General features: G+C 39.9%; 1 protein-coding gene across 50 annotated transcripts in view; it reads right to left on the bottom strand.

Annotated features, from left to right (window-relative positions):
- Positions 1 to 857: 857 nt before the first annotated feature.
- The window catches only part of Dscam1 (Down syndrome cell adhesion molecule 1), a 77,281-nt gene continuing 54,476 nt past the window's right edge, over positions 858 to 23,662 (bottom strand). For 34 of the 50 annotated variants that reach the window (XM_018012323.2, XM_018012325.2, XM_018012324.2 and 31 more), the window contains exons 10-26: positions 15,687 to 15,806; positions 14,390 to 15,616; positions 14,169 to 14,324; positions 13,424 to 14,107; positions 12,718 to 12,826; positions 12,477 to 12,653; positions 12,223 to 12,389; positions 9,215 to 9,427; positions 7,603 to 7,770; positions 6,808 to 6,966; positions 6,156 to 6,463; positions 5,850 to 6,030; positions 5,632 to 5,790; positions 5,411 to 5,425; positions 4,460 to 4,526; positions 3,696 to 3,707; positions 858 to 3,157 (exon numbers count right to left, since the gene is read on the bottom strand). In XM_018012323.2, coding sequence (XP_017867812.1) covers positions 3,076 to 3,157; positions 3,696 to 3,707; positions 4,460 to 4,526; positions 5,411 to 5,425; positions 5,632 to 5,790; positions 5,850 to 6,030; positions 6,156 to 6,463; positions 6,808 to 6,966; positions 7,603 to 7,770; positions 9,215 to 9,427; positions 12,223 to 12,389; positions 12,477 to 12,653; positions 12,718 to 12,826; positions 13,424 to 14,107; positions 14,169 to 14,324; positions 14,390 to 15,616; positions 15,687 to 15,806 — 4,004 coding nt within the window. In that variant the 3' untranslated portion in view covers positions 858 to 3,075. Of the gene's footprint in view, positions 3,158 to 3,695; positions 3,708 to 4,459; positions 4,527 to 5,410; positions 5,426 to 5,631; positions 5,791 to 5,849; positions 6,031 to 6,155; positions 6,464 to 6,807; positions 6,967 to 7,602; positions 7,771 to 9,214; positions 9,428 to 9,725; positions 9,894 to 12,222; positions 12,390 to 12,476; positions 12,654 to 12,717; positions 12,827 to 13,423; positions 14,108 to 14,168; positions 14,325 to 14,389; positions 15,617 to 15,686; positions 15,807 to 18,572; positions 18,858 to 19,320; positions 19,609 to 20,735; positions 21,024 to 23,662 lie in introns of all 50 variants that reach the window. The other 16 variants (XM_089472062.1, XM_089472061.1, XM_089472060.1 and 13 more) reach the window with 8 other exon arrangements.

Raw genomic sequence — 23,662 nt, 5'->3', positions numbered from 1 at the left:
ATTGCAAATTGCAAAATATGTTTTTAGTAATCTATTATTTTTTAATTATTATTTTTGTTTCAGTAAATTAAAATTTTTATATATTATTTTAAATGGTTTTTATTTAATTTGTTTTATAAAAATATAATTCAAAACAAAACATACTAAATGGATATAAAATAGTATTATAATGGAATGTGTATAGAATGCTAAGCCATGCAAGAAAGAACGCCAAGAAAACAACAGCTTCAATTGTGTTTTTTTATCCAACATACATTGGCATTTATTTAGTTTTTTTGTTGTTGATTTGCTTGAATTTTATGACACTGAAACAGACAAATTTGTATTCGCTTGCTGAATGTATGTAAGTGTGTGGGTGTGTAGTAAGTTTTATATGTGTGTGTGTGTTAAGTACTTTGGTTATTATTGTTGTCAAAGGGGATTTTAAATGTCTTTAGTGCTATGGAGATATAAGCTGCGTGTGTGTGTGGTGTAGTATGTAAAGGTGTATCTGTGTGTGTGTGTGTATGTGTTAGTGTTGTGTTTGCTTGTCAATTCAATACATTCAATATTAATATATAGTTAATACATATATATGTTTTTCATAATTTGTAATTAGTAATACACATATTTGAAGTATTCGTTTAGGTTTTACGAGTTTGAATCTTTGGATATTTTTGCATCGCTGCCCATACTATAATATATGTGTATATATATATACGAGTAATATTTGATCGGCTAAGAGGGAGCGAGTGATTAGTAATGCGTTTAAACTGCTTTGCCTTAATCTATAAATGTTTCATATTTGAAATCTTTTTTAATTTTCATTCGAATTTTTGCTTAGTTTTGTTTTCGTTCTCAATTTATCAATTTCTCAATTTGATGTGCGTTGAAGTTGAATGTTTTGCATTGTGTATATGTGTTTTTTTTTTCGCTTAAATGCAAATGGAATTTATTTTTGATTTATGCGTTTGTTAAGTAATGTTAAGTAGAAAATTAGTTTAATTTATGTGTGTGTTTTTTATGCATGTTTAATGCTAAATTATGACAAATTGGGCTTATAGAATATTTATTATTTGCTCTCCTTGTCAAGCAACATAAAAAGCAAGCTCTGCTGCTTTATGGCAGACGGGTTCCAATATATGCATGATATATATATGTATGTATATGATATATATGTATGTATATGAAAAATGGATGATTTTATTTTGAATAATTGCTTAGCTTAGTTTTTTTTTTTTTTCTTTAGCGAATGTCGAAAGATTTAATTTTTGATTTTGATTTGCCGAAAAGTTGCTTTTGTTTTATTAAATTTGGGAATTCAAAACTTTTCGTATTTTTTTTTGATGCTATTTGAATTACTTGAAAATTTGTGAGAGTTTTTATTTGTTAATTTTTTGTTTTTGTATATCGTATTAATTGTAATATTAATTAAATGCCATTTGTCTAAACGCTATTCAATATTTGTAGTTCGTTTACCATCAAAATTTGTAGTACATTCATATATTCATATAAGTTTCCCATAATATATATATATATATGTATGTTTTTAAGCAATATTATCGTTCACAACACTACATTCATATATATATAAAATCGATATAGCTAAGGATAGTAGGGCGTATTATAGAGTGTATCAATAATAATCGAAATGAGATGCAAACGAAATAATAGCTAATCAAAGTAGACGATCTAGATAAGCGGATATACATATAGATCAAATGTGAGCCACCTCAAATGCTTTGCTATTTCTAAGTCTTGAGCAAATGTTGTTTTCGTTCGTACGGTTTTTAAACTCTGGTAAAATTCATAGATCGTTTGTTAAGCATTTCATTTCATTCATACAAATTTGCATAGTTCAGTCAGTCTTTGAGTGTTTAAAGTGGCTGCACAACTTACCAAAAAAATAAAAAAGCTGAAAAAATTAAAAATAAAATAAATAAAAAATTAATTAAACGTTTTTAAAATAAATTTCCATTTTTATATTTGGCAAACAAATTTGCTGCGAAACTTAAAAGTAATAATAAAATCTTAAATCAATATTTGACAGAATTTAGTTTGAGTTCGTCTTAAAGCTTGCGGTGCAGAAACCAACTGTAAATAAATAATATTTAAATAGGCAAAATGTGCGCTTGGGTCTGTTGTATAATACAATTTAGAGCTGCTGACTAAATGGTTTAATATCTGCATAAATAAATGCAATTTGTGCTTGAACAAATTTTACATTAATTATCTGTTTGTGGAAGCGCTTTGAAACGAAAAATATAAATTAAAATACAAAAATGCTAAATATATTGATCGATATCGATACAAATAATTATAAAATCGATTACCAATGCTAAAAATTATGATCACAAATAATCTGTTTAAGCGGGCCAACGAACTGTCTGTCCATGCTCGCAACTATAGGATTTGCAGACCATTCAAAATTAAACAATATCTATCATTATGACTTTGACTTAGAGGCTACATATAGATGGCAAAGAAATCAAATTGAAAAAAAAATACAAACAAACTTATGAGCTACACACACAGACAAGAGCACATACATATACATATATATGAGTGTATATATATATACATATATATAGTGCTTGTGTATTGGGCCGATGTATGCGCCCTTTTTTTTTTGATATTTTGGTAGTTCTGCTTATAGTTAAAAAATACAATATTAAAAGTTAATTTCAATTATGCAAATTGAATTGAATATTTTTGTTTCGTTTTCCTTTTTCTTATTTTTCTTTTCCTTTTTTTTATGTTAATGCAAAATTGTTTTGCATATTTATGTTTTCTCTTTTTCCTTTCGTTTATAAATATTTGAAATAGTTAATATATTTATATATGTGTATGTGTGTGTGTGTTTATGTGTATATATTGTATGTATGTGTGCGCCTTATGCGCTTTGCTTACTTCCTCTGTGATGCTTCTCGTTTTATTCAAATAAGACTTGAAACACACACATGTGTGTGTGTGTGGTGTGTGTGGATGTGTGTGTGTGGATGTGTGTCTGTGTGTTTGTGTCATTCAACTTCCACGCACTTCATTGACTTGAAACACTAAGCTAAACTGCCACGCCCACTGGGAGTAGCTTACAAATTACACTGCCATAGTATCGTAGGCTGTGAATCCTGCGCCATTTGCTTGTTGGAGTTGGAGTTGTTTTGGGCCGGCTTCGTTTCTGCGGGTAGCGAGGGGAATCATTTTAGACAGGAGAACAATTTAATTAGAAATATATATATGTATATATAGAATATATGTTTGTGGTACATATTTAATTATTATTTTGCTTAGGCTTGCAACCAAAAAGCATTGCGCCTTGAGTCTCGTGCCGAGAGCTTGTGGCAGCTGGCACAAGTATATAGAGTATTTAGATATGTGTTAAGTATGGTTAAAGCCTGTTGATTAATATACATAATACATATATATATATAGTAGTTATGTAATTGAAATTCGTTTGTCAAAATGATAAATGCTTTTGTGTGTTTTATTTCAATACACTCGGAAACACTCAACTGTGATTTGCTTTCAATTAACAAAATTCAACTAAAGTAAAACAATTCATGTAATAATACAAAAAGACAATAAATAACAGATATAGCTAAACAGGGGGGCTTTGGATTAGGTTTAGGCATGCGTACTTCACATTTAGTGTTAATTGCGACCAGAGAACATGCAAAAGCGAATGACTTAACTGCGAGTTTTAGTTTGAAACTTACAACTGCCTGCGACTACGTAGTCAGTGAGTAAAGTTTTTAGTTTTTATTTTGTATTTATTAAATGAAAAAAAGGTACAGAAATTATCAGTGTTAGTAGTTGCATCAAGTTAAAATAAGTTTCTGTTTGTTACCTTAAACGAAAAAATTGCACAGAAATTTAAGAAATAAAACTGCCCTTTGGAGGTAATGAAAATTCTGATGGGAATATGTGAATTCTGATTGGAAACATTGATATCTGATTGGTTGTATGTGAGAAAGCCATTTTTACTGTGGAGAACAGCTTAATTGCACTAATATTTGGGTTTAAAATTAAAGGCTTTCTTTTTTTTTAACTGATTTAAGAAATTTTGTTAAAATTTCCATGAGTAGTTCCTTAAGTATCAATGATATACCTCAAGCTAAGATTAAATGCATGAGAGTTTTATTAAATTTTATTTCGCTCCTTCCTTATTTATATATATGTATATACTCTTTTCTATCAGTTGCAAAGAGCGAAATATATTCTGAGAGAATATACAATAGAGAACATACATCTGAAAAAATCTCAGGCTGATTTAAATTAGTTCATGAAGTACATTGAAATAGTTTCCTCTTGTATGTTATGTATTCCCTTTATTGTTTAGTATTTGATGATCTGTTCTATTATATTATATATATTATAACTATTCAAATTTTCTGTGCAATTTTAGCTCAGCATTGGTTAAACCAATTTAATAGCTATGTGTTTTTCGTTATAGTTTCTATATACAATACTCTTTTCTTACCTCTCGATTAATTTACGCATTTCTTCGGTGGTGCGTTGATCTTTCGGTTGTGGAGATCTTTTTACAGCTGTTTATTTTCGCATTTTATATATTATATTTTATTTTTTTAAATAAGTAATTATCATTTAAGAACCAAGAAATTGAGCACAACCGTTAAGTAGTTGTTTATGGTAAATTGGTTTTAAATATCATAAAATCAAAAAAGAAAATAGAAAGAAAACGCAAAATGAAATTTAAAATTAAACTTTTCTTATACGTAATGTGAGAAGATCGTGCAAAAATGATTGAAAATTCCTTTAAGGTTCAGGTAAATATATTGCTCTAGAGTTTTTCTGCTTATATAGCTAACTTATTGTTCGTAAAAACCATTAAAGAAAAAATAAAACTAGATCTCTAGTCGGACACATGCGAAATTCTATACACATGATATGAAATGAGAGATTTCATGAAAAATAATTATTATTAAAATTATATTTAAATCCGATATTAGATACAAAATATTAACATAAAACATTGACATTGTTGGTGCTGGAAAGGAAACCCTTAAAAAATGTGGTCGGTGCAGCTTATGAAATGAAATGGAAGTTATTTAATTGTGCATTAACAAAGTCATATTAAAATTTAACAACCAAAACCAAAATTAATATTTTTTAACACACAAATAAAATATAAAAAATATTAAAATTTATAATTTTTTGTTTTGAAATATTAGCAAAACACAGCATGAATATTTATTGCGAACTTTCTATGGAATAATTCATGAATGACAATGAAGGAGGTATGAAGAATGAGCACATTCCTGATATGAGATCGAGAGGGAGCCTGACGACGAACGACAAGGACGAATGAGGACGAATGAGGTGAGTTGTGATTGAAGTGAGGATTCAATTGAAAATCCAGTCTAAACACTAAAGTTAAGTTCGATTTGCGATTGGGGTTCACATCACTCACCATCATTGGCGTCTTCTGATCGATATTAATATTCGAATGTTAAATGAATTTTGAAAGAAGGGAAATTGAGAACATTTCGAATTTGTTGCGTTAAAAATGAATACACTTTCAATAGAGCTTAGTGGAAATATATTGGAATATAGATGGAATATTTTAAGCTGCGGTTACGATTCGATTTGGGGATCAATTGAATTGGGCTGGGATGGGAGACTCTGACTTACCGCCATAGTTGCCGCGTGGTCCATGATCGCGATCGCACTCGGCCTCTGAGATCTCATTGCTCTCCTTGGAGTCGTTGAACGAGGAGTTGCTCATGTCGTGATTACGTGGTGGTGGTGGAGGTGGCTCAGGTGAACCATTGCCTGGATTACGTGCAGAGCCTAACACATATTAAGAATATATATGAAGGCTATAACTAAATACACTATGTTGTATTTACCAATGCTGCGACGTCCCATGGAGCCGCGAGATCCATAGTGATCGTAGGGCTGTCCATAGGGGCCGCCATACTGAGAGCCATACTGATCCTCCTCGGGAGCGCAATTGGCGGGATCATCATATTCGGGTCCGGGGCCAGAGTACAAGCTACCGCCTTGAGAATTAACGCGAGTGTAACGACGCTGTGAGATCGCAAGGAGAGAGAGAGAGAGAGAGAGAGAGAATTGAAATGGGAGACAGAAGAGGAGATATAGACAGAGAGAGGGAATTCAAGACTCTGCTTAAAATACTTATACGAAAATCTTACATATTGATCTTCCTCGGCACAGTTGGCGGGATCATCATATTCGGGTGCGGGAGTATAGATCGAGGACTGTCCACCTTGGCTGTTCTTGCGCTGATAGCGATTGGCACGTGGCATGGACTGAGAGCCGGAGCGGGAGTGTACGTGTCCAGGGTGGCCAGGGGGCAGCATGGTGCCGGCGTGTCCGGGTACGGGTGTGTGTCCATTCTGATGGGGGAAGGTCTGGAAGTTCATGGCCTTGGTGGGATCCATTTCCTCACGGAAGCCGAGCAGATGGAACGTAGCATAGGGGCAGATTTCATCTTCCATGCCTTTGGCGAGAGGAGAGCTCGATTAGCAACGTTTACTCAAACACTTTGTGGTGCTTTGTGGGTGTCTTGGTTTGTTTGTTTTAGTGTTTTAGTACGAGGCAGAGAGAGCCTGAGAGTGGCCTAGCCCGAATTGCTTTACTTACGATGCAGTAGCTGAGACAGAGTCAGTGCGATGCGACCGGGGTTAGACTAATCGGAATGTTAGTGGACATAAACATAAATTAAATTCTAATTAAGAAGTTAAACTGGCCTGGGGTTAGATGTTAGTCGTAATCGGAATTGCATACAGAAACCAGAAAGGGTTAACAAACTGAAAAGGGGAGGGGTGGGGCGAGGCCTCCTACCTGGATGTCTATAGTGGCACTCGGGAGTGCCGTGGGCGTGGCCGTAGTGATTGCCAATGCCGTGCATGGGCACTGGCGGGGCTTTCAGCTCCTCGTATAGGTTCGGGTTACGGCGCGGATCCCAAGTCGAGTGGTTCGAGCGCAAGCCTGAGCCGCGGCCTGAACCGATTCGTTTACGTTCGTATGTGTGTGTGTGTGTGAGAGTGTGTGTGTTGAGTATGTGTACGTATTGGTGTTTTCATATTTTATTCAATTTCCAATATTCATACAACATCAACGATGAGTGAACAGAAAAGTCAAAGAATCGATTCAACGGCAACCGAAAAGGAGAGGATTCAGAATAATGTGGGGGAAAAAAGAGTTAAAATTATATGTGAAATAAGATAATAAAAATAAAGATCAAACAAAATCTAAATTCAGCACAACATTTAATAATACGAATCTTCGTTTCAGATCGGATGGGTTCGAAAATCATAAGAAGCGACTTTAAGAAGCGACATTTGAGAATTTCGTACTGAGAAAGCGTTGCAATGTGTACGTGAGTGTGTGTAATGGGCGTGGCAAACGACCTTTGGGTCTTGATTGTTTCTTTGTGAATGCAAAAGCAACGCAAAATATGAAATTGTTTTTTTTTTTTCTCTTTTTTTTCACTTTCATTTTGTGAGCAAAGTAAATGGAAGACAAAAATAAGCCTCAGCCAATGCGCAGTGAGTGCCCAGGCGAGTCGGTGCTCTGGTGCTTCGCTGGCATAGTCCTGGCATTAATAAATGTTGCATTGGAAATTTAGATGCTTACTTATGACTGTACCTCGCTTAATCCGGTCGCAGGTGTTGTAGTTGGAGCCGGGCACCGGGGGCAGCTTGCGATTGGGCGGGGCAATGTAGCCAAGTTCGTCCCTCAGGTCCGGGCGGCGCTTGTCCAGGGTGGCGCCGGGTCCCATTGTCTGATTGTAAACTACATCGTCTAGAATTAATATATGATATCGCGAACTCAATAGTGAAACACTGAAGATGCTTTTCCTTTTGAATGCTGCTCAAAGATCAACTCGCATACTTTACTTCTGTTTTTTGTTCATTTACTTAAATCTCGTATCAATCAGCTTTCTTCCGTCACTCACAATATTTGGCTTTGAAAATAAATTTGGATTTTTTTGTTTTCTTTTTTTTTTTGGTGCGGCATCTCAACACGCTAAAGTGCTAATTAGTAGCTCAAAGTTTACAATTGCAAAAACAGAATTACGTGAGGTGTTTCATTATAATTATTATTAATTTTAGTTTTTTAAATTTCAAAATATACCAACTTGTTAGCGATATAAAAATTCATGATATAATGACATGAAATGAGAGATGATTTCAATTTCGAGTTCGAATCGACTTTACGTTACTTTACTTTAGCATTATTCTATTCATTTGCGATTTCAAAAAGCATCTTAGTTTTGGTTTCATTTGAAAACAGAAACAGAAAAGTGTGGAAAATAATGTTGATAGAAAGTTGAGATGGGAAATTGTGTGTCTCTGTTGTGTTCGAAGGATATTCAAAGTTGCTTAGGGCCTGAGCCGAACGTATTTACAACACTGGAGATTACTATAGGATAAATATTTATTGTGTATATTGTGTGATAGGTTATTATTTACTTGGATAACAACTCAAAAGTAGAAGATTTCTCGAATCAATCAAATCTAAAAGACATCGCAAAAAATGTTTGTTTTTTTTTTATTTATACAAATGTAATTAGTTTGTTTGTTTGTTTTAAATTAATTTTCCAATTTGATTTTTAGATGGAGATGGAAAGTTTAATGATAGTTCTGATATGCATATTATAGATATATGAATGATATATATGATATATGAGTATCACATGATATGAATATTATAGATAGTGTATGAATTTACTAAATATATATATATATACACTGAACACATATTTATTATTATATATTTTTAATTGATATATGCCTTTTTAATGGTATTTTGTTGGTATATTTTTGTGAATTTTTTTTTTTTTTTTAAGTTTTTATGGTGAGTGTTTCTTTGAGTTCGTGTTTCTTGTAGTTTGAATAACTTGAGTAAATTAGATATCATGCTATGAATATTTGATACGATTATTAGACATTGAGCATTCCAGTAAATTATAGAGTTTTTACCAGTATTTTTGCTGAGTGACGGTCTAAGATTTATGCGTTCTCATTGCTGATATTGAGCGCGGTAATTAATAATAAATTAAAAATATAATTAAAATGAAAGGCGCAGCAATATACAACAGTTTGCGAACAACACTAAGTATATATATAAAACAGAAATAAAATTTGTCGAAAATAATATATGTATGTATATAGATGATATTTATGATAAGAAAAATAAGTCTTGCGCTCCTCTGCCTTAGCGGGCGGGCTGAGGGCAAACCTACAATAGACATCCTTTTGGCCGCCGCGCAGATCGTCCGCTCGCCGGCGCGAGAGCGCCACGCAGACCACGCAGATGCCCACGGCAACCACGACGACGGTGGCTATCAGGGGCACCATGAAGTTCAGATCCAGCCACTCGGGCATCCAGGCGGGCAGCGGAATGCGGGCATGGACATTGCCATGGCCCGTGCCATCATCGAGGGGCGCGATGGTGCCTTGATTTCATTCGGATTTGATAGATAGATAGATCGATACGATAGACGAGCATGCAAATCGTTTATCAGATACAACAACAGACAGCAGGCAGTTGCATAGCCAAGATATTTGTTGGTTTTGTTGTATATATAGATATAGACATTGGTGTGTATATATTTACACATATCGAGTATGGAAAATGTATAGTGTTTGGGGTTCATGTAGAGACAGCGAGAGTTAGAGAGAGAGAGCGAGATAGTGGAACCGAAAAAAAAAAGAAAAGAAATTTCGTAATTAGTTTGATATACTTATAGATACCTTTGTGGTGATTGCCTTTGCTACGCAGTATACAAATAACAATTATCGCTATGATTATGACGAGCAGAGCCGCCACGACCGGCACTACTAAATTTAGGTTCGATAGAATAATGCGGATTGTATCCTCGGCGGTTAATTCGGGTAAATCACGCGAGGGTGCGATTGTGCCTGCAACAACAACAACAACAACCAAAGTGTTTCACATGTAGACCAAGTTCGGAGGGGTGGGTGTGGGAGAGAGAGAGACATTTATATATATGTAGAGATAGATGTGTGTATGTATTGGTGTAGGCATGTATATAAAGAGAGAAAAGATGCGGATTGAGAGGAAGAGAGGCACCTGAAAGGCTCAACAGATCAGGCTAATTGAATAAAAAGAGAGAGAGAGAGAGAATTATCCTTCCTTCTCTATCTCTTTCTATGTCTGTCTCCGCCTTTTGCCATCCCTCTCACATCACATTGACTTTTGTACCCAGACACTAGTCGAGCACTTGACACACATATACAAATACATTGACAAATACAAATACAAATTAGTAACTTTGCTTTGAGTCGAGTTCGAAAGAGAAGTGTTCTTTGAGAAGAGAATGTAAATGACTTAAAAATGTATTTAATACTATTAAATTTTGTATTTTACAATGCGCCGAAATGCGAAAACTATTTGTAACTATTTTAGTAAAAATTTTAATTGTAATTTGTAAGAAAAAATAACAGTATTATTTTTTAGTACGTTTAAATGCAATTTGTTTTTTTTTTTTAAGTATTTTTTTTGTTATCTGTAAACTCTTAAGACTAATGAGTAAATTGTTGTTAATGCTATGAATATTCGAAACGCTAACGATTTCAATTTAAAGCATTCCAAGTGTAACAGCTTTCGAGAATATAATAGGAGAGTAACGATTAACGATTAACGATTAACGAGTAACGATAACGATATTCGCGAGAAGAGATAACTTTGAAATAATAGTTGCAAAAACACGAACTAACTTAGGCGGAACAACTCAACTGGAACTTGATGACACTAAATGAACGAAATTGTGAAACGAAAAATGAAAACGACTTTTGGTGTAATGAATGCACAGATGCATATAATGTCTGCTTCTTCTTCTTCATCTCCATTCATCACTTGATCTCAGCTCTCATGTGAACTTACTGAAAATGTTGCATTGATGGATCTTTGGTTGTTGTGCTTTCGGAAATGTGTGCGCTTTGGCTCTGCTCGGCTCTCAACTTGAGTTTTATAAAAAGTTTTTATTTCGTTTTTGGTTTTGTTTTTGATTAGGTGAAAAGAGCATTTTACTATTGTTAAAATCAAACGAAATACAACTAAATTTTACATTGGAAATCAAATGAAAATCAAATCAAAATAAGCTCAAAATGCATGAAAACAAGTTGAATAAATGTGTGTTCAGTTCAGTGGACAACTTTTTGTACGATTGGAATCTGATTGGAATTCGAGTTGATGGATCCATGAATATTCGATATTCCATATACATATATGTATATATTATGTAGCTTGCTTTTAGCTGCAGAAAGAATTGATTATTTAGGACTTTTGGGCTAGAAGCAATTTACAGATTCGGAATTTGATTCAAGCGTCTTCTACGAGCAGCGGAGGGCGGAGGGAGCGACTGGCAGTGGGTGGGTTTACAACATCGATCGGTAGCTATCAGTGGCTGTGGCTGTGGCAGTGCAGCAACAATGCACCTTGACGCCAATATCTCCACAGACTGGACACATAGATGGTATATATGTATGTATGCATAAATCCAAATGATAATATCGAGTGACGTGAACTGAAGAGTCAAAAGGTAACTCAAATAATACTAATAAGAGCTGTGGCCGTCTAGAGAGCTACGTTAGATTGGAAAATATGATACGAGAACTGAGGAAATCATAACGGAACGTGACGTGGTGAACGTGGTGATAATTGTTTAAAGCTATTTATAGAACATTACTGTTAGGATCGTAGCAACTTTGCATTTGCTATTCGTTGGGAGTTTTGTACATATATTGAGAGTATACGAGTAATTGGTGTATAAGAACGTAAAAAACAAATTGCATTTACGCAATAAAAACATCGTTTTTTGGTTTTGTCTTTGTACAACGATTTCCGATGCCGCTGCGATCAAAGTTTTTAGCATTTCATCACAATTGCAATACATACAAAATAAAGACTTCTAGATTTGGTACAACAAGCTTTTTGACAACTTATAAAATTTGCTAATAAGTAAATGAAGAAATTCAATTACGGTGCATTTGGTAAAAAAAATGAAAATCAAAATCGAAATTTGCTCATTTTCAGTTGTGGGTGAACGAAAAACATTTACAACTCAGGGAAAGTGTTTATGCCTAGATTGTTATTTGTATATATGGACAATGCTGTTGGGATGTGGGCGTGACTGGGGGCCGACAATCCAACAACATTGTCAACGTAGTTTTCTATGTACAAAAGCAATGTGAGACATTCGTAAATCGGAAAACAGATCGTAAATACCTCCGGTCACAGTCAGCGTGGCGAAATCGTATTCGGCAACGGTGAAGCCAGCCGAGTTGTGGGCGGTGATGCGCAGATTGTACCAGGTGGCGGGCTCCAGATCGAGTACGACGTAGTTGTTGTCGGGCTTCACATTGTTGGAGATTTGATTCCATTCAAGTTGATCACTGCAAGCAGAAAAGCAAAACAAAAACTCTTGGCGTTAACTCTCTGTGCGTTGGAAGGGAATCTTTGTGCTCTCTCTAGGCAGCTACCGTTTCTTGCTCTCTACAACGAAGTGGGACATGGGGCAGCCGCCATCTTTCCAGGCCTTGAAGTGCAGTGAAACGGAATTCGATGAGACCTCAATGAAACGTGGCTTCTCTGGCAGTTTCGGCTTCTGGCCCTTGGTGCGTGTGTTCAGAATGTCGGAAGCTTCGCCCGCGCCAATGCTAAAGAGACAAAGTGAGTCAGTTAAGCTTAAAGTATTCGCTTTTAATTCTCAGCTTTACTCACTTATTAAAGCCAGTGGCATAGACCTGATAACGTGAGCCGCACAGCAAATTCTCAATGTTGTACTTCTGTGATTCCACAGAGACCTCAGCAGTCTCCCACTCTCCAAATTCTGCGAATGTGAAAAAAAATATATTAATAAAATTCACTTTTATGTAAATTGAAATTAAGTTGATAAAAATAACAAAAATGACAAAAAAAAATTAATAATAATAATAATAAAAAAAATAATAAAAAAAATAACATTAAAAAAAAAAATTTTTTTCATAAAATAAATGAAAATAATAAAAAAAAATATAAAAAAAAAATATATATATATATATATATATATATATATATATATTTATATATTAATTAAATTAAAATGTTAAAGCTAGCCGAAAATAACGATTTATGCTTGCCTAAGCAGTTTAATTTTTACTTTAATTAAATTAGGAAAAGCAAAGCAAAAAAAGTTTATAATTAAGAAATTATATATTAAATATTTATTATTAATTAAATTAAATTATTAAAGCTAGCAGAAAACTTCCTCGCTTTAACAATTTTATTTAATTAATATATAAATTTATAATATGCAAAATTTTAAATATTATAAATTGCTTGCAGCTAGCTTTAATCTAATTTTAATAAATAAAATATAAATATATAAATTTAATTTTATTTAAAAAAAAACCCTGATTTATAAAAACTATATCATCTCTCTGTTAACCTGGCTTATAGTGCAAGGTGTAGCCGTGCAGTGGTGCAGTGTCGCCCTCATGTGGCTTCAAGCGAACGGTCAAGGTGTCAGTGGTGGTGGCCGAGAGGGTGACTTGTGGTGACTGAGGTGGTGCCAGCACGATGAGTTTGTGGGTAATCGAGTCCTTGGCAATGGAGTTCTCGGCATGGCACGTGTAGTCGCCGGCATCCTGGCGATTCACAGACTTGATCAAGAGCGAGCCATCGGGCAGCAGGCGCATGCGTTCATTGGCACTGAAGTCGACGCCCTTGATCTTCCAGGTGATCTCGGGCTGGGGGGCGCCAACGGCTTGGCAGGGCATCTTCGCATCCTCCTTGTAGGTGGCAGTGAAAGTGTCGTCGAACGAGGCTATCTTGGCCGGCACCTGGTCGCTGGGCATGGCCACAATGCTCTTGGACTGCTGGCCCTCGCCAATGGTGGTGCTGGCAGTGACCCAGAACTCGTAGGGCTTGTTCTTCTCCAGCTCGGTGGCCTCGAAGCTCATCTGGTAGTGCGGTACCTTCTGGGTCTTGGTTTCAGTCTCAGCGCCTTCGGCCTTCGAGTAGACAGTGTATTGGGTGATGATGCCGTTGGGCTGTGCTGGTGGACGCCACGAGACCAAAATGGCGGCGTTGCCCATAACCAGGGCCTTGACATCGGTGGGCGCTTCGGGAACTGTGGAACGAGTGGCAGATTTAAGAAGAGGGCGCTCAGTTTGGCTGAGATTCTGGCTTACCATCAGGTTCGGTCTGGCAGTGAATAGGCACGCTGCGAACTCCATCGCCTCCAGCTGTGGTAGCCAGCACTTGCATGGTGTAGTTGGTGTACTTCTTCAGGCCATGGAGCACAGTATCGGAGGACGCAGTCTTCTTGTAATGGCGTTTGGTCTCATCTGCAACAGTTATATATCAGTGGCGATTCATTACTGGACAGAGTTTCGAGTTTCGTTTTACTTACCATACCACTCATCGCTGGGGGCATAGACCACCTTGTAGGTCTTGATCACGCCATTGGCCGACTCGAGTGGGGGGCTGACCCAGCTGACGCGAATGGTCTGGGAGGTCAGAGTGGTGCAGGCAGTGTCGCTGGGTGGCTGGCTGGGTGTGCCTTCGGCAGTGAATTGTTTCTCCTCATCGCTCAATGGGCCGGCGCCGATCTTATTGAAGGCCTGAATCACCACCGAGTACTGAGTGTAGACGCGCAGATTGTTCAGCTCCAGGCTGTGCTCCTTGCCCTCCTCGGTGATGAAGTTGATGGTCTCGAAGATGTAGGACGAGTTGGTGTTGGATAGCTTGTAGCCGACATAGTAGCCCAGAATCTCGCCGTTCCAGTCGGAGCGTGGTGGTGGCTTCCACATGACGCGCAGGGTGGTCTGGTTGACGGGATCGACCTTGATGTTCTGGGGCTTGCCCGAGGGTGCCTCTTCGGCGGTGATGATGGTGACGGCTTCCGATGACTGCGAGGAGCCAATCTCATTCTCGGCAACGATGCGAATGTTGTAGGTGGTGGCGGGACTCAGTTTCTGTACTTGGGCCTCGGTGGTGTGGCCGGGTACCATAACGCGATCGATCTCATCCCAGGAGGCGCGTGAGCGCTTGAACTCAATGATGTAGCGAATCAGTGGGGAGTTGCCGTCGTAGGGTTGGGCCCAGCTCAGCTGCACTGAGCGACCAGACTTGTCCAGCACCTTCAGGGCGTACGGCATCTCGGGCACCTCCTGCACAATCATATTGATGCTGGCATCGTCGGAGCCAAAGGCGTTGGTGGCCACACAGGTGAACAGAGCCGAGTCGGAGCGTTCGGTGCGCTTAATCGAGAGACTGGACATGACGCCAGCCGATAGTATTTCCTCGCGAATGGTATAACGATTGTCGTTCTTGGGGTCCAGCCGCATGTTGTTCATGTTCCACAAAATGCCAATGGGTTTCTCGCCCTTCGCCTCGCACTGCAGCACAGCTGGTTCGCCGCGGCGTGCGGTCTGATTGCGCAGCTTCTCGGTGAACTCTGGGGGCGCCTGCACACTGACCATGATCACAGCCGACAGACCCGATCCAATGCCATTGATGGCCTCGCACAGATAGTAGCCCTCGTTGGTCTTCTGTATGTTGTCAATGTGCAGAGTGCCTTCCTCCACGCGAATGTTGTCGCTCTTCTTCAGATCCTTGTACTCGCCGGGTGTGTCGCCTGGCGAACATAACAATTATATAAATGAGCTCGAGTTTACTTGATTGATCTCTCTGTCTCTTTCTCTTACCAACTGCTTTCTTCCATGTAACCTGGGGCTTGGGGAAACCGTCAGCTTTGCACTCAACCTTGGCATCGGAGCCCTGAGCGAAGGCTTTGTCTGTGGGCTCGAGTATCCATCTGGGTGGCACTGTTGTTGTTGTTGTTGTTGTTATTGTGATTGTATAAAAAATAATATATTAGTAAATTTGTTGCGGGCTCTTTAGTAAAATATAACATTTAGCATGCGGCAAAGTTGTATTTTTAAGCGGATGGACGGACTTTGTTCAAATTGAAATGTTTTGCATATTTTAAATATATTTATCAAACATTTCAATTTAAACGTAGTGGAAACATTTATAGAATACGATTATTTTTATAATTAATTGTACATAACTAAAATTTATTATACAAAATTTATTAATACAATTTTGATTTTGTAATTAATTATATTGTTTAATTTTTATTATATAAATATCATTTCAGCAGAAATTAATTGAGCAAAAATGAATTTTTATTTATATAATATTAATTTTGTCATATATTATATTACTTAATTTGTATAATTTTAGCATAAATTAATTCAGCAGAAAAGAATTGAGTATATTTTTTAAACTATTTTATATAACATTAATAATTTATTTATAAAGCTTTAATATTTTTATAAATTATTTACATGTATATAAATATAATTTTAATATAAATGTTTCCACCATTTCTTAAGTTTTATTACAACCAAAAAAGCCAAACTACAAATAAAGAATATTAGCACAATTAATAAACAGAAATATTAAAGGACAACTGAAAGGGGAATTTTAATTAAATAATTAGTAATTAACGAAAAGTTAAAGAACATGCAATTTGTGCAAAACGAAGTACGATTTTTTTTGTATTGCTTTGGACTGAATTTGTTTAATTGAAATCGACTTCGCTTTGTGCCTTATGAACTAGGTAAATAATAGATTTGAATGGAAATGAAAGTAATTAAAGTTGGGGATATTGAGGATAGGGGCGGGATGGTTATTGCTGTTGTTGTTGGTAGGGGACGTAGCGGGGTCTTGTGTATCGCTGGAGCGCACAAATGTTTCATTTTAGCTGCTGGGGAAGCGAACGGATTCTGACATCATAGCGGGCACATGATCACATGATATATTATGAGATTAGGTAGACAATTAGAAGCGGTTAATATGCGATTAGTTTCTATTGTAGTTGTTGTTGTTGTTGTTTGCGGTTTATTCGGTGTTGGAGCATGAGCCTGTTTCAAAATTGTAATTTACATAACTCAATCGAAAATCAAAAGAAATTTCGTGTGCTTGTGTGTGTGTATCGTACAGAAAGCTCAGGCAAGTATCAAGCTGTGAGTCCTTTCAACAAATTCTCTAGTAATTGAGTGCGCATACGTATGTGCGTATATGTTGGCTTGTATGTGTGCGTGTGTGTGTGCTGTTTGTTATAATGCTTTGCGGATCGGAGCTGTTTAGATAAGAATCGATTCGGGTGCGATAAGATTAGGTCGGAGCTAACGTTGCATTTTTGACGAAGCAAAAGGATTTTCAATATTTTTGTATATATATAATATATATATACATATATATGTTGTGTTGAGTAAAAGTTGACTTATATACAGTGGCTAATTTTATTGGAAAACTTTGTCGATAGACCTCAATCGAAGCGTTGCACAGTTTTTGGCCTATCTCGAGAGTAAATCTTGTTTAGCTGATCAGAGAAAATTGAGAAAATTGGGGAAAATTGTTTTCATCTCGGGACTAAATCATTCCAATTTACCATTCACAGTCAGCGCAGCCTGCCTCTGCGCCACGCCCACATGATTGCTGGCCGTGCAGCTGTAGTTGCCGGCATGATGAGCCTGCGCCTGGTTGATCAACAGCAGACTCGAGTGCTCGCCCACCGATGCCTGTGTGACGTCCGCATCGCCATCGTTGTCGTCGTGCAGTGCCCGCCCATTGAGTCGCCATTCGAATCGAATGGGCGTGGCACCTCGAATGGCAATGCACGTCAGCTGCACATAGTCGTTGACATGGGAAACGGACGTGGAAAGCGACAGAGCGGCCAGCAACGGAGGCTCTGAAGATTGGATCACAGCCATAGGGGGAAGGCAATCGAGTTTTCATTTTCAGTGTTGACAAATCGACAATCAAGAGATTAGTTGAGCTCTTAGAAATTAACAAGATTCGATTGCCCAAAAAACTAAAAATTTTAATTTGCCAAGTTCGTTGCCTAAGTCTTTCGATTTAAATATTTTACAGATTCAGATTTCAACTATTTTTTTTTTAGGGGCACAAAATATATGAAAATAAAAAACTATTTACAAAATTGTATATAATACTGGAACTGCTTGGAATACCCTTGACTTTCAGTATGGACCAGCGACTGGCCAGACCCGCCGCATTGCTGGCCACGCACGTGTAGTTGCCCGAGTCGCTGATGGCCGTCTGGCGCAGGGAGAGGATGAGCGTGTACTCATCGATCTTGTGGTAAATGGAACGCAGCAGGGGCTGACCGTCTTTCAGCCAGAAGATGTCCATGGGCAGATCTCCGGAGGTGACCATGCACATGACACGCACCGCTTGGCCGCCGTTGACGCCGTTGGCATTGAAGTGGAACTGTTCGATTTGAGGCAGCTCTGAGCGGTGGTTGTTGGTGGTGGTGGTTGGTGGTTGTTTTGCGGGAGGGGGCGACACACAGAAAAGCCGTGCATGAATATCGAGTTTTATTTTACAAGATTTGTGCTCGTGCAAACCGACACCAGGGCAGAGAGAGAAACACACATAGAGACAGAGAGAGAGAGAGGGAGACAGTCCGACTAAGATTGAGAGTGGGCAGTAATTTACAGTTGCTGCTGGAGCTACAACTAGCAGGCCAGGCCAAAACATAATGCTGTACACAGTAAACAAACCCTTGACACTGAGCTTCGACTCGACGGTCGTGTAGCCGGCCCCATTGGCGCCCATGCAGGTGTAGGTGCCCGTATGGCTGCCCTGCACGCTCTCAATGCTCAGCGAGCTGCTGCGCCGGCTGTGCATCAAAATGTTGACGCCCGGCAGCTCCCCGGCCGGCCGCCCATTGTAGTACCAGGTTATATTGAAGGGCGCATCGCCGTGCAGCACGGCGCAGGACAGCTGATAGTAGTCGCCCACATAGAGTGGCGAATTGAGCGCAAGTGGCGACAGTTTTGGTGGCACTTTGAAGCAGAAAATAAAAATAAATACAAAAAAATAATAATAAAATAATAATAAATCGAAAAGAATAACTAAAAAATTGAGATGAGACTGGAACGGCTAGAGGGGCACAGGTCTGATATTATTCCTGCATTCCTAAAGACCTAAAATACCTAAAATTCGCTCAGCATCGCATGAAATCTGAGATCACAAATGAAGCACGAGAAGATTACGTATGGTGTTTTTTTTTTTTTTTTTTGGTTAATTTGTGCATGCAAGCCTTTGCGGTGCGACTAGCTGACATTTGTGCACTGAGAGTAAGCGCAAAGGAGAGCAAAAGACAGACAGAGTGAGAGAGAGAGAGAGAGAGAGAGACAAAGATGTAGACATGCAGCCAGGAGAAGACGTAGACGCATTTGATTAGTATCAACAAACTACAAAGGATCAGATTATTGGCTCGTATAGCTAATCTTGGATGCATCTAACCGTAGACATTGAGCAGCGTTGTGAAGCGCTGTTGCCCGGCCAAGTTCTTGGCGTGGCAGGTGAAATTGCCAGCGTGCGGCGCCTCAACGGACTCAATGGTCAAGACGCTGCTGCGGCTGCCAACGGCCAAGGTGCTGATGCCCAGCCGCTCGTCGATCGACTGGCCGTTCAGCGTCCATTCGATCTGCATGGGCAGATCGCCCAGCGGCACGGAGCAGTGCAGCGTCAGGTACTGGCCCACCTGGGCGGGGCCCTCTTCGAAGGCGAAGGGTGTGATGCGAGGCAGAACTAAATGCACGAATGGGAAGAAGAACCGAAATGATAGAGTGCATGGGCAAAATAAATCAGAAATGAAAACTTTTTGAGGTAATTAAAATAATAATTGTGAATGAATATATGAATGTAGACGTTGCTGCGGCACCTATGACCCTCAGCTGGGTGCTGTAGGAGACCTTGCCGGCGGCATTCTCGCCGTGGCAACTGTAGTTCCCGGCATGCTTGGCCGCCACACTCTCGATGGTCAGGACGCTGCTGCGCCTGCCCATCTTGGCGATGAGTATGTCCTGATCGTCGTCATTGAAGAGCGGCTGCTTGTTAAATGTCCAGCGTATGTTCAGGGGCAGATCGCCCTCGGTCAGGGTGCACTGATAGGTTATATACTGGCCCAGATGCGTGGGCTGAGCGCTCGTGGCAAAGGGCGTTATTTGGGGCGGTACTTTAGGGTGGCATGAATACATGAATACAGAAAACAAATCAAACAATGTACAAATCAGCTACAAAAACCAATAAAAGCTACAAATTAAACAGATTCAGAGTCAGTTGCCCAACCGTTAACTATCAGCGCAGCGGTATATTCCACGGTCTGGGCGCTGTTGCGCGCCCGGCAGGTGTAGTTGCCGGCATTGTTGCCATTCACCGAGTCGATGGTCAGGACGTTGACTTTCTTGCCGATTTTGGAGGTGGTCACGCCGTGGTACTCGTTGATGGCATAGTCATTGAACAGCCAGTAGATGTCCACGGGCAGGTCGCCCTTCGAGATGGTGCACTGCACGGTCACCGAGTCGCCAAAGTTCGCTGGCTCGTCCCCAAACTCGAAGGGCGTTATATGCGGCGGCACTTGCGATCGGAATCGGAATTGGCATAGAATCAAATGCATTGGAATGTAGTTAAAGCTGGTGGTTGAGGAAGGGGTAGGGGATGCAAGAGTTCGTTGTACCCGTAAGTTTGTTGCCTAAGTCATTTGATTTTCGAAGCCATACACAATTTTACAAAAGCCAAAAGCAATCATGCATATATATCTATGTCTGTGTTGGTGTGTGAGATTTACAATTACATCGGTGGAAATGATAAGAGAGAGAGAAATACCAATAAAACAAATAAATTGACATTCAAGTGCTGTACAAATCTCGCTGTACCATTGACAAAGAGCTGGGCCGTGTAGACCGTGGAGGCCCACAGATTTCGGGCCTTGCACGTGTAGTTGCCGACGTGACGCGCATTGACCGCATCGATCATGAGCACGCTCAGCCGCTTGCCCATTTTGGATGTCGATATGCCCGAATAGTGATTGATGGGATAATCATTGAAGTGCCACTCGATGTCGAGCGGCAGATCGCCCGAGCTAACCAGACAATTCACCGAAACTGAGTCCTCGAAATTGACGGGCGCCTCGCCGAAATCGAAGGGCGCTATTTTTGGTGCAACTAAGGAAGTCAAACAGAGATTACTACAATACACACTAAGACTAGATGAGTTCCGGTATTTCGCTTTATAGAGTGGGTGTTGGATACAAACTAAAGCATTGAAAGAACGAAATAATATATCTATATATACAGTTATTCAGACTACGTCTACGACTACAACAGACGGTCCAAATACCATTCACAATCAGCTCGGTCGTATAGTTCACAGAGGCAGCATGATTCTTGGCTCGACAAGTGTATCGGCCAGCATGACGCGCCTGAACACTGTCAATGCTGAGCACGCTGTTCCGCTTGCCGCCCTTTATGACACTGATGCCGGAGTAGGAGCTGATGCCGTAGTCATTGAACAGCCACTCAATGTCAATGGGCGAATCTCCAATGGATATTTGACACATGATCGAGACCGAATCCTCGACGTTCGCGGGCTCATCGCCAAAGTCAAAGGGCATAATTTTGGGCGGAACTTGCATGGGAATGAGAGGGGGGATAGTATTAAAGAAAAGAAAAAGGAAATCAAAATCACAAAAATACTCCAATGTTGGCACAAGATTGATCATATGAGTCTCTTCTATAACAACCATTCACAATTAACGCAGCTGAGAATTCACTGCTGGCCGCTTTGTTCTTTGCCTTGCAGCTGTAGTTGCCAGCGTGTCCGGCGTGCACGGAGTCAATGGTCAGGACGCTGGTTCGCTTGCCCCCACGTAGAACGGCAATGCCCGAGGCGAAGTTGATGGGCTGACCGTTGAAGAGCCACTCGATGTCAATGGGCAGATCGCCCGACTGGACCAAGCAATTAACAGAAACGGAATCCTCAAAGTTCGCCGGAACTTCGCCAAAGTCAAAGGGCGCTAGTTTGGGAGGAGCTAAGGGAGGTGTGAGAATGTATAGAGTATATGTGCAAATCTGGGTCATAATGGGAGCTAGGGCTAAAAATAATATTTCAAATCAAACTTGTATTTGCCCGCATGGCGAGCACTCACATTGTCTATGGTCAGCATGCTCGTCCGCTTGCCACCCTTCATGACTGTGACGCCCGAGTAGGCGCTGATGCCGTAGTCATTGAAGAGCCACTCAATGTCGATGGGCAGGTCGCCGCTGGAGATGAGGCAAGTGACCGAAACGGAGTCCTCGACGTTTGTGGGCTCATCGCCAAAGTCAAAGGGCGTGATTTTGGGAGGGACTTTAAAGAGTGATCATGTGTAGAGGTGTAGAGCAAGCAGTAAATCATAAGCGAAATCAACTTTAAATAAGTAAAAGCCAAATCTATGTCAAACAAATTATTTGTCTCTTTCGAATACCATTCACAATAAGCTCTGCCGTGAAGTTAACGGCCGCCGCGTGATTCTTGGCCCGGCAACTGTATTTGCCCGCATGCCGGGCCTGCACATTGTCGATGCCCAGGACGCTGCTGCGCTTGCCGCCCTTGACCACGGTTATGCCCGAGTAGGAGCTAATGCCGTAGTCGTTGAACAGCCACTCAATATCGATGGGCAGATCCCCACTCGATATGAGGCATGTCACAGAAACTGAGTCCTCAACGTTAGTGGGCTCCTCTCCGAAATCAAAGGGTGTTATCTTGGGCGGTACTTGAGTAGAGTGTGGAGTGAAGGTGTTTAAATAAATACAACAAAAATGAAAATATCAAATGTCTACAATTATTTCTAATATGCAAAGGCTTTTTCCTCCTCTACCATTCACAATCAATTCCGTGGTGTAATTAACGGCGGCTGCATGATTTTTCGCCTTGCAGCTATATTTTCCCGCATGCCGAGCCTGAACATTGTCAATGCTCAGCATGCTGTTGCGCTTGCCGCCCTTCACCACGTTGATGCCCGAGTAGGAGCTGATGCCGTAGTCATTGAAAAACCACTCAATATCTATGGGCAAATCCCCGCTGGAGATGAGGCAGGTTACAGACACCGAATCCTCAACATTTGTGGGCTCTTCCCCGAAGGTGAAGGGCGTGATCTTGGGCGGTGCTTGAGTTGGATATATTTTTAAATAAAACTTAAATGTATAAATGCAACCAAAGTCGAGTATAACTAAGCTAAATCAACGTCTTCACTCTCGCTCGCTGTATACCATTCACAATCAGCTCGGTCGTATAGTTGACAGCGGCTGCCTGGTTACGGGCGCGACAGGTGTAGTTGCCCACGTGGCTGGCGTGCACATTGTCAATGCTCAGCACGCTGTTCCGCTTGCCGCCCTTCATGACCATTATGCCCGAGTAGGAGCTGATGCCGTAGTGATTGAACAGCCACTCAATGTCGATGGGCAGGTCGCCCGATGAGATCAGACAAGTCACCGAAACAGAGTCCTCAACATTAGCCGGCTCTTCGCCGAAGCTAAACGGTGTTATTTTGGGTGGAACTTAGGAGCAGCAAAACGAAAAACAACCACAAAATAAAAATGAAAAACTCTACAATTTCTAGGTAAAACAAGTTTTGCTCTCTCGCCAACCGTTGACAATGAGAGCCGCTGAGAACTCGCTGCTGGCGGCCTTGTTCTTCGCCTTGCAGGTGTAGTTGCCCGCGTGTCCGGCGTGCACCGAGTCGATGGTCAGGAGGCTTGTACGTTTGCCGCCCTTGAGCACCGCAATGCCAGCGGCGTAGTTGACCGGCGATCCCTCGAACAAC

This window comes from Drosophila arizonae, chromosome 5 (genome assembly GCF_054131065.1).
Source record: "Drosophila arizonae isolate 15081-1271.41 chromosome 5, UAZ_ARI_1.0, whole genome shotgun sequence".
NCBI classification, from domain to species: domain Eukaryota; kingdom Metazoa; phylum Arthropoda; class Insecta; order Diptera; family Drosophilidae; genus Drosophila; species Drosophila arizonae.
The sequence above is the reverse complement of the archived record's forward strand: the minus strand, read 5'-3'. Positions and strand labels throughout refer to the sequence as shown.